Below are 10410 nucleotides of genomic sequence, written 5' to 3'. Positions count from 1 at the left end.
TGAGTTCCAGCTCCTGGAGCTCACCAGCAACCCACAAGGGTCTTTTGCTCAATCCCAGCCCCAACCTCTTCAGAGTTCCCCTACATCTGAGTTCCCCTTTGTCTCTGATGTGGCTCCAAGGACTCAGCCTTCTTGGGGCTCCTCTTGATTCCCTGGTCTTTCTTCTCTTAGCCTGCCTGAAGAGCAGGAGTCTCTCCTTTATTGCTGCCCCCAAAGATGAGCGCTATGTCCCATTTTGTGACATGAGAAGGTGATGGGCAAAACAGGAGATAGCAGAAGGAACAAACAAGGGAAGTGACAAATGAAACAAAGCTCTAGAGTGGTGTCCTCTGATCCATTGTTCCTCATTCACTCTGAGGAACTAACTGGATAGGGTCAGGCAGACCAAGGGCATGCTCTATCCTCCAGGAGGGTCCCTCCACCCAGGCAGGAAGAACAATAGTTGTCCTGTTTGCTTCCAGGACACCTCTGTATCTCTGAGGGTCTCCAAATCGCATGGTACTCAGGTCATCTGGCATCAACCCCCCGGGAAATTTATCCTTCTTCAGCCCTGGTGTGTTTCAGGAGCAACTCGGCTTGTCCAGAGTCATACAGCAGAGCCAGAATGTGAATTTAGGCAGTCTAATTCCAGAACCCCTCCCTCTCACCCCATCTGATCTGTATGCCTCTCCGCAGCCTCTCTGCTTGAGGCACTTACTTGTCCCTCCTCTGTGCTCCCTCACCTGCCCCTGTACCAATTCCTCTCCAGACACTGTCAACAAGTACCAATTACTCTTCATATATATATATATTTCCCCTAAAAACTAAGCTCTTTGAGGATAGGAACTGGGTTGTTAAGAACAGGTGCTCAGTAGATCTTAAATGAATGAACACTGGCAGTAAGATTCTAGAACTGATTCCGGAAGGGGAGATGATTCTCTTTGTGAAACTAGCCTGGGAAGAGTTGTTAGATGCCAAGATCTCTCTCCTCATTCCCTACCTTCTCAGTGATGGCTGTACTTGCCATCTTGGGACACCAGGGAGCGCCACTGATAACACAGCCCAACTCAGGGATTCCTAAATTTTTCTGAGCAGATTTAGGACTCTTCATTACACTTCTACTGAAGATTCTCACACTTTCCAAATGAAAGCCGTTGGTAAACAGAAACCCTGCGGCATAGAGGAAGGACAGCTATGCTGCTGTATGGAACACACATCATTCATTGATTCACTGTTATTGAGTACCAGCTACGTACTAGGTAAAGTCCTAGCCTGGGAGAGTATAAAGATGAATAAAGTGCAGTCCTTGATGAGCAAAAAGGCTAATGGGGAAGATACTTATTAGATAATTATAATCCAGTTATATACGTCCTCTAAGGTACAGCAGAAGACTGTAGAGACAGGGCAAGTCAGGGAAGCTACCAAAGAAAGGAAGGGGCAACTTTTTTTTTTTGAGGTATTTTAATGAGGTCATATTGATTTACAATATTGTGTGAATTTTAGGTGTACATTATTATATCTCAGTTTCTATATAGACTGCATCGTGCTCACCACCACTAGTCAAGTTTTTAATCGTCACAATATATATATGCCCCTTTACCTCTTTCTCCCTCCGCCCACCCTCTTCCCCTCTGGTAACCACCAATCTGTTTTCCTCATCTATGTGCTTTTTTGTCTGTTTATCTTCCACATATGAGTGAAATCATGTGGTACTTGTCTTTCTCTGTCTGACGTATTTCACTTACCTTAATACCCTCAAGGTCCATCCATGTTGTCACAAATGGCAAGATTTTGTGATTTCTTTATATGGCTCAGTAGTATTCCACTATATATATATGTGTGCATATATATATATATACACATGGCGTATATATATATACACCATATCTTCTTTATCCATTGATGGGCACTTGAGTTGCTTCCAAGTCTTGGCTATTGTGAATAATACCGTGATGAACATAGGGGTGCATATACGTTTTTGAATTAGTGTTTTCATGTTCTTTGGATAAATACCAGAGGTGGAATAGCTGGATCATATGGTATTTCTATTTTTAATTTTTTGAGAAGTCTCCATATTGTTTTCCACAGTGGCTGCACCAGTTTGCATTCCCACAAGCAGTGTGTGAGGGTTCAGGAAGGGGCAACTTTTGAGCTGAGTCTCTTTTTTTCTTTTGACTAATCATAACTCTTGCTTTATGGTATGCTGTCATCATTGGTCAAGGCATGGACACTTTTATTTCACCTGCACTGAGATTTGACGGATGGGGAGGAAATCCCAAAGGAGAAAGAGAGCTTGATGTGGTTGCCACTTCATTGCTGCAGCCTCAGTTTCCTCACCTGTAAAATGAGTATACGTTCTGTCTCATCTAGCAGAGCTCTTGTGAGGCAGAGATGAGGTAATAGATGTGAAAGCTCTTGCAAATAGTGGAATAGAACCATAAGAATTGTTAATCCAATTTTATTTAACTGACATCTGCAGAATATCTATTAGGAGGAAGGCCCTAAGAGCGATTCAAGGGAGATACACCTGGCACATGGTAAAGATTGGGTATATAGGTTTAAAAAAAGAGAGATGAAAAAAAAAGCTCTCTGTTTCCTCCTGAGACTGACAAGGTGGTAGGCGGTTCTTGCAAAGGCTACACACACGTAAGGACCCAACATAGGGGCTATTGAAGTGAGAGTCATAGCTTCTGATCCATGAAGTCTCAGGATTTTCCTATCTTTTAGGATATTAAAGCTGAACTAGATTGATAATCTGGTGCCTACACATTCTATAGTTGGGGAGACTGAGATTCGGAGGGCAACTGGCTTTTCTGATGTCACATCATGATCTTGGAGGCAGAGAGGAGACCACAATGTTCCTACCGTTGTCCAGGCCATGGCTTTAGCTCCAAGACATCATTTATTTTTATTTTTAATTGTGGTAAAATACACATATAAAATTTACCATCTTAATCATTTTTAAGGGTACAGTTCAGTCATGTTAGGTACATTTACATTGTTTTACAACCAATCTCCAGAACGCTTTTCATTTTGCAAAATTGAAACTATATCCATTAAACAATTCCCTATCCTTCTCTCTCCCCGGCCCTTGGCAACCATCAGTCTACTTTCTATCTCTATGAATTTAGGTACTCCAGGTTCCTTAGATAAGTGGAATCATATAGTATTTGTCTTTTGCGACGGGCTTATTTCACTTAGCATAAAGTCCTTAAGGTTCAACCATGTTGTAGCATGTAGAATTTCTTCCTTTTAAGACTAAATAATATTCCATGGGTGTATATACCACCTTTTGCTATCCATTCATCCATCCATAGTCACTTGGGTTGCTTCCACCTTTTGGCTATTGTGAATAGTGCTGCTGTGAACATGAGTGTACATGCATTTCTTTGAGACCCTGCTTTCAATTTTATTTTGATGTATACCCAGAAATGAATTGCTGGATCATATGGTAATTCTATTTTTAGTTTCCAAATACCATTTTAGCCTCACAGGAAATGCAGCAGCCTCTGAGAGGTTCAAAGTCTTGGTGTGAATTGTTAACGGACCCTCACTTCCTGCCTCCAAGACCCAGGCTCTTTGTACCAAGTGGGTTATGCAACCATACCCCCAAGAAATCATGTGGCGGCTAAGAGAAATGATGCAGTCAAATTTAAAGGAAGTTGTGTTAAGCATTCTCTACTTTCCTTTTTCCTTGTGCATTCTCTTAGACATATGAGTGAACAGGCAGGTGGGTTGGCTTAGGCAGAAATGACAAACCAGCAGTCTGAGTGATTAATTTAGGCTGCAGATGTGGTTTGTGTGACCTATACAGGGTTTTATACTTTTAAAAATTAGTTGCTAGTACTAAAAAAAAAGGGGGTATGTCAAATAATAGTCCAGTTTTCTATCTTCTCTTAAAAAGGATACAGCAGGGGGCTGGCCCAGTGGCATAGCGGTTAGGTTCTCATGTTCTGCTTTGGTGGTCTGGGGTTTGCCAGTTCCGATCCCAGGCGCAGACCGACACACCACTTATCAAGCCATGCTGTGGCAGGTGTCCCACATATAAAATAGAGGAAGATGGGCACAGATGCTAGCTAAGAGCCAATCTTCCTCAGCAAAAAAAGGAGGATTGGTGGTGGATGTTAGTTCAGGGGTAATCTTCCTCAAAATAATAATACAATATGGGGCCGGCCTGGTGGCTCAGCAGTTAAATTTGCACGTTCCACTTCCGCTGCCCGCGGTTTGCCGCTTCAGATTCCGGGTGTGGACATGGCACCGCTTGGCAAGCCATGCTGTGGCAGGTGTCCCACATATAAAGTAGAGGAAGATGGGCATGAATGTTAGCTCAGGGCCAGTCTTCCCCAGCAAAAAGAAGAGGATTGGTAGATGTTAGCTCAGGGCTGAACTTACTCAAAAATAAATAAATAAATAAATAAAATAAAAATTTAAAAAATGATACAGCAATACTGAATCCACTTTCCTGCCTGCTCTCAAGTGTGCCACAGTCTCCACCATTCCCTGTTACTCCTACTCACTTCTCTTAATTTAATTACCTATCTGCCCAGTTTGTCATTTGAGTTTAAGACCTCTGGCTCAGAGCATAGGTCTAGTAGAACCTAGGCCAGGGGCTCATTTTCTGTTCCGCTGATTTCCCAGCACGTAGTTGTTACTCAATAAATATCTGAGTGATCAAATGAATCAGCTCATGTCAACCAGCTTTTACTCAGTACTTACTATGTACAGGGCCCATCGCTAGATTCTTCTTTCCTGGAGATGAATAAGGCACAGCCCCTGACCTCTGAAACCTTACAATCCTATGGGATGGGGGTTAGCAGACATGTGTATGGTCCAATGCTGGACCAGAGGGGGTGGTCAGAGTAGGAGTTTCTGAGGAGGAGATTTTGAACTGTGTCTGCAAGAGTGAGAGGCCAGCTATATGAGGAGCATGGGAAAGAGTGTTTCAGGCAGAAGCAACAGCACATACAAAGGCTAAGGTCTGATGTGTTTGAGGAACTTAAGGACAGCCAGTGTGACTGAAGCTTAATAAGAGAGTGGGGAGAGTGGTAGCAGATGATGTTATATGCCATCAAGTCGGCTCTGACCCTACAAATGAATGATGTCCAGCGTCCTGTCCTCAACAGCCTTACTCAGATTCTGTAGACTCATGACTATGGCTTCCTTAATGGAGTCAATTCATCTCTTATTTGGTCTTCTTTTCCTGCTGCCGTCTACTTTTCCCAGCATAATTGTCTTTTCCAAAGAATCCTGCCTTCTCATGATGTGCCCAAAGTGGGATAACCTCAGTTGTATCTTTTTTTTTTTTTTTTGAGGAAGATTAGCCCTGAGCTAACTGCTGCCAATCCTCTTTTTCCTAAGGAAGACTGGCCCTGAGCTAACATTTGTGCCTATCTTCCTCTACTTGACATGTGGGACGCCTGCCACAGCATGGCTTGCCAAGCAGTGCCTTGTCCGCACCCAGGATCCAAACTGGCCAGCCCCCGGCCGCTGAAGCGGAACGTGCACACTTAACCGCTGTGCCACCAGGCTGGCCCCTAGTTTTATTACTTTCTGCCTCCAGCAATAGTTCAGGCTTAATTTGGGTCCTAGAGCAAATTAAGATGACGTTAGACGTGTATTTTTATATCAACAGCCTACCCCTTAAGCCAGGCAGCTGTTGGGCAAATCTATGTTCCCTATCTTCAGAGGGCTTGCTTAGAACAGGTAGCTGGCTTAGCACTGTCAGTCAGAGGAGGGACTGGGCCTAATCCCTTCCCCTGCCTCGGGTGCCAAGGACAGGCAGGGTAGGGCATAGAGCAGGTTTCAGTAAAGATTTGCTGACAGCATGCTTGAGAAGAGAACAGGAAGTGCAGGCTCTGTTGAAGGAGGCCCAGGCGTGGCTCTCTCTTCATTAGGGCACTCATTCTCAAGTCGCTAACATCTCCTCCAAGCGACACAGAGCTGGGAGAGCGAGATGCAGGGAGGAACCAGCCACAGGCCCTACCCGCAGAAACCTCAAAGGGGAGGGGAATTGAGGGGCAGTTAGGAAAACGGGCTGTGACAGTTGAGAGGGCATCCGACTTAGCTTGGACGAGGCCGGGAGGAGGGGTCAGGAAGGCAGATGGTGCCCTTTAGCCGAGACTTAAGGGATATGTAGGGCAATTTTCCCTATAGTAGTTTGGATGTTTCATTTTGCTTTCTGGCATCATTTCCTCTGAAAACACTCGCAGGCCCTATTGGGCCTCCCCCAGGGCGGGTCCTCGCTGCGCTCCCCAACCCTCTGCAAAGGGGCAGGGCCTCCCAGGAGCTTGACTGCAGTACCAAGACTTGGCCGCCAGGGGGCGCTGCACACGGGTGACGAAGCACGCGGGTTCCTAAGCTGCAGAGAGGCGGAAGCCGATTGGCTGCGAGACGCGGCGGGAGGGCGGGGCCTGGAAAGCCGGCCCGGAGCTGGGGGCTGGGAGGGCGTCCCCGGCCGAACCGGGCCTGGCAGTTGTCGCCTCAGGCAGCCCGGGGCGGCAGTGGTTGTGCCGGAGGCCTCTGTCCAGCCCAGCTTTAGAGCTGAGGCGAGTGGAGCAGCACCGAAGCCCGGAGAGCCGGGCAGCAGCTCCTGCCGCCGCCGCAGGCCAGGGTTACCTGAACAACTGCGTGTCAGGGGCCCGCCCGCCGGTTCGCGGGCGGTTAGCGCGGGAGAGACTCTCGTGGGGGAAAGGGAGGCCGGAGCCCGACCCTTGGCGCTGGAGCGGGGTCCTGGCGGAGCCCAGCGCGGGCCGGGGACAGGGAGAGCCCGCCGGGGGCTGGGGGCGCCGGGCGGCCGCCTCCCACAGGTTATTCCGGGATAAGCCGGGCGCTGGGGCTGGCCCGGCCTTGGCGGGGGGCCGGGCGGCGCGGGGCGGGCCTGCGGGAGAGCACGCCCCCGCCCGCCCCGGGCCCGCCCCTCGCCGCCCGCCCGCCAGCCGGGGAGCCGCTGTCCCGGGCCTGGCCCGTGCGCGTCCGCCTGCTGAACCTGGGCACCGCCGGCCGTCTGGGCACGGGACCGGGCGGGGGCGCTGACCTCGGCCTAGGAGGCCTGGGATCCCGGAGCCGCCTGCGCCCGCCGGGGCCTGCGAGTCGCACGCCCTCCCCGAGCCTGTGCTGCTCGCCGCTCCTCGGCGGGGCGAGGCCAGGTGCCCCCCTCTTCCCCTGCCTTCTCTCCCTCCCCCACTCCCGTGCCCGCCGGAGATCCCGGCCGCCCGCCCCCTCCCGCAGGGGTGTAGCCGGCTGCGGAGCTGACAGCCGCCCCGCAGCCGCCCTGTCCAAACTCCCCGGAAGCGGCCCGAGCAGACGGGGCGCTCAGGCCGCCAGAGCTCCGGCGGACCCACTGTTGGCCCAGAGGCGACGTCCCTCCTCCCGCGCCCAAACTTGGAGCACTTGACCTTTGGCTGTCGGAGGAGGCAGGCCTGCGGGTGGCTGGACAGCTGCGGCGCCTCGAGGGCATCTTGCCTGCGGTTCCGGGACCGCCGGCTGCGCTCTCGGGCTCCCGACTTTGCCTCTGGGATCCCGAGGTGTCCACATCAGGCGCATGTTGACTGAGACCTGGAGTCATGGATGTGTGCGCCCGTCTTGCCCTGTGGCTCCTCTGGGGGCTCCTCCTGCATCACGGCCAGAGCCTCAGCCCTAGCCACAACGAGAAGGTGCCAGGAGCCGGCTCGGGGGCCACTTCTGAGGAGTCTACTGCAGCAGGTAAGGCCTTGCCACGGGCTGGACCGGGCTGGGGTCTTTGACTCAGAACTGAAGTGCCCGAGTGGGCAAGTTGAACCCCAGGTTTCTACCTGTGCCATTGATGGAGGACCCACACATGGCCCTGCCTGTTCCCAGTAGTCCAATGAGTTCTTTCTGTTCAGGAGCCGTGGCTAACGTCTCTGTCTCTCCTGAACAACTTTCTTCATGCCTCCTCAGGATATCTTTTGTTGGCAGTGGGAAGAGGTCTGCCTTCAGGGCCCCTTGGCTTTTCAGATCAGCAAGCCAAGACCCCTTCTCAGGACTACTTGTCTGAAAGAATGGCCTGGGCGGGTGATAAGTCTGTTCCTCTTGGCCAGTTGCAGCACTTGGCAGCATAGGGAAGCCTACTTGGGTTGGGCAGGGAAAGGCAGGGCTGGGCCAACTCTGTTGCTCTATGGCTTGGTGTTCAGGTGTGCCTTTGTGTTCCAAAAAGTGTGGGAACCCTAGTGCCTCCCTTCCCTTGGGTAGTCTGGTGTCTTTTAGCTGTGCCCATTTGAAATATCAAGGCAGTTCCTTAGATGGAATCCTATTTACCACTAGGGAGTTAAATGGCCTTTTCTTGACATAGGTTTAATATAATTTTGGGGACTACTTGTTGACTTATTCCGTTTCTTCTGACTGATGAGGGTTGGAATTCTATGATATTTTTGATCTGTCCTGGTTTTTCGTATGCACTTATGGAGACTTGACAGACACCAGGAACCCTGGTATTCTGTTGCAGAAGAAAAGAACACTTCTAAAATTCAGTGGTTTTACACAAGGCTCAGAAGGAATTCAGTTTTCTTTCCCCGTTTCTCTCACCCTGTCTCTATGATCTGCCCAAAGCTATGGGCTGCAGAGTGGGAGAGTTTATAGCTGGGTTCTTTCTGAGGGTAGGCAAGCTCAAGTGAGGGGACTGCTCAGTGGATACCCTTTGATACAAGAAGGAGATGGAAACAGGTCATGGTGGCTGGGAAGTTTCATGGATGGATCCAGAGGCTGGCTTTGGTGGTAGACCCTTTCTTGGGAAACTCCCTTTTAACTTCCTTGACTGGGCTGGGTGTGATTCCAGGTACTCCAAGGGGTGGGTTCCACATGAGGCCAGGGTGGCCCTATGCACAATCATGGCACCCAGGCTGTTACTTTGAAGATAGTTCCTTCTTGTATATTAGTCGTGTTTCTCCGTTCGGTGTCTCCTAAGCCCCTGAAGCATAGCTCAAAGCTTGGTTCTTATTGGGCTGTGAAGGGAAAGACTAGTACACAGATGTAGGTCAAATGGGGAAGTACGACCTGAGGAGCATCTCTGCTGTCCCAATGGCGTCCCTGTTTGTCACTGAAAATAGTCCTTTTTTTGCACCCTAAAATATGAGCGTCTGACATAAAATGACTATTTTTTGGGAGGAGGAGCTGTTCTATATTTTAGACACAAGCTAAAGGGATGAAGTTTTGAATTTTAGGCATTAGCTAGCTATCAAGAAGATGTGTGTGTGCACGTGTGCCCGCGCCTCAGGTAAGAGGCATTCCAGCATCCCTCAGCACCACCCCATGACGTGATCTTAGGGAGACAGGCCTCCACACGACGTATTTCAGAGGCCTGGCTGTGCTGATTATACCACTTAGGCCTCTCTTTTGGTCTTTGATTCCTCTCATTTCAGAAATTAGTTTCTGGTGTCACAGTAATATTGAATCCCAACGAGGGAAGTCCCAGACAGAGACCCTAGGTACTGGGAATGGCTATGGTTTTTGGGAAACAGGGGGCCCCAGCACTTTTGTTCTGGTAAGTTGTCCCCTTGGGCCTGTCTGGGACTTTGTCTCTGACTAAGACAGGGACTCATTTTTTGCAAAGAGGTGGCTTGTGGACTGGGCTCTGCTAAACGATTTGGGGAGAAGCTTTCTATGCAGCCAGGAACTCCTATCGCCTTTCCAGTCCCTCTGTAGCCTCAGAATACAGGAGTTTTAATTGCCCTTAAAAGTGCCACTTTTCAGGGCTGGCCCAGTGGTGCAGCGGTTAAGTGGGCATGTTTTGTTTCAGTGGCCTGAGGTTTGCTGGTGCAGACATGGCACTGCTCGGCATGCCCTGCTGTGGTAGGCGTCCCACATATAAAGTAGAGGAAGATGGGCACAATGTTAGCTCAGGGCCAGTCTTCCTCAGCAAAAAGAGGAGGATTGGCAGCAGTTAGCTCAGGGCTAGTCTTCCTCAAAAAAACCCCACAAAAACCTGCCACTTTTCTAAATCAGATTCAACATACCCAGTCAATTTGTATGTTCTCTACAGTTTAAATTTTATAATTACACAGCTTTTTTTTCCTGCAGAAGTCTCACAATAGCCCTATTAGAATGCGGGTCAGGTTGTGTTATCCCCCTTTTTATGGGTGAAGAAACTGGGTCCTGTGCTCAGTCTTACAGGCAGGTCTTCTGATACTTAAGTCAGACTTCCATCTTCTCCGGCTCTGCCCTGGTAAAGGAGCGCTAGGCAGGGCTGAGAGAATGTGACTTTCCTCCTGCTGAGTGAGTTAGGCAGGCCCTGCTGACTCTGTGGCTGACATCCAAGAAAAGGCCTATCTTTTTCTCTTCTGGAGAGTCTTCTGCAGGGGCCAATTGGATTTTTTCTCTTGTTGGATGTATATGCCTATCTTAAAGGGCTGCTTCTGCAGTGAAGGCAGGTGTTCTGCTAGGAGGCCCTCTCGTTGGGCAGTGGAGAGGCTGTTCCTG

General features: G+C 49.6%; 1 protein-coding gene across 3 annotated transcripts in view; it reads left to right on the top strand.

Annotated features, from left to right (window-relative positions):
- Nucleotides 1–6748: 6748 nt before the first annotated feature.
- Nucleotides 6749–10410, top strand: part of STIM1 (stromal interaction molecule 1) — a 172518-nt gene continuing 168856 nt past the window's right edge. The window contains exon 1 of one of the 3 annotated variants that reach the window (XM_046685358.1): nucleotides 6749–7680. In XM_046685358.1, the coding sequence (XP_046541314.1) occupies nucleotides 7542–7680 (139 nt within the window). In that variant the 5' untranslated portion in view covers nucleotides 6749–7541. The remainder of the gene's footprint in view (nucleotides 7681–10410) is intronic. The other 2 variants (XM_046685360.1, XM_046685361.1) reach the window with 2 other exon arrangements.

This window comes from Equus quagga, chromosome 14 (genome assembly GCF_021613505.1).
Source record: "Equus quagga isolate Etosha38 chromosome 14, UCLA_HA_Equagga_1.0, whole genome shotgun sequence".
NCBI lineage: Eukaryota > Metazoa > Chordata > Mammalia > Perissodactyla > Equidae > Equus > Equus quagga.
The sequence above is the reverse complement of the archived record's forward strand: the minus strand, read 5'-3'. Positions and strand labels throughout refer to the sequence as shown.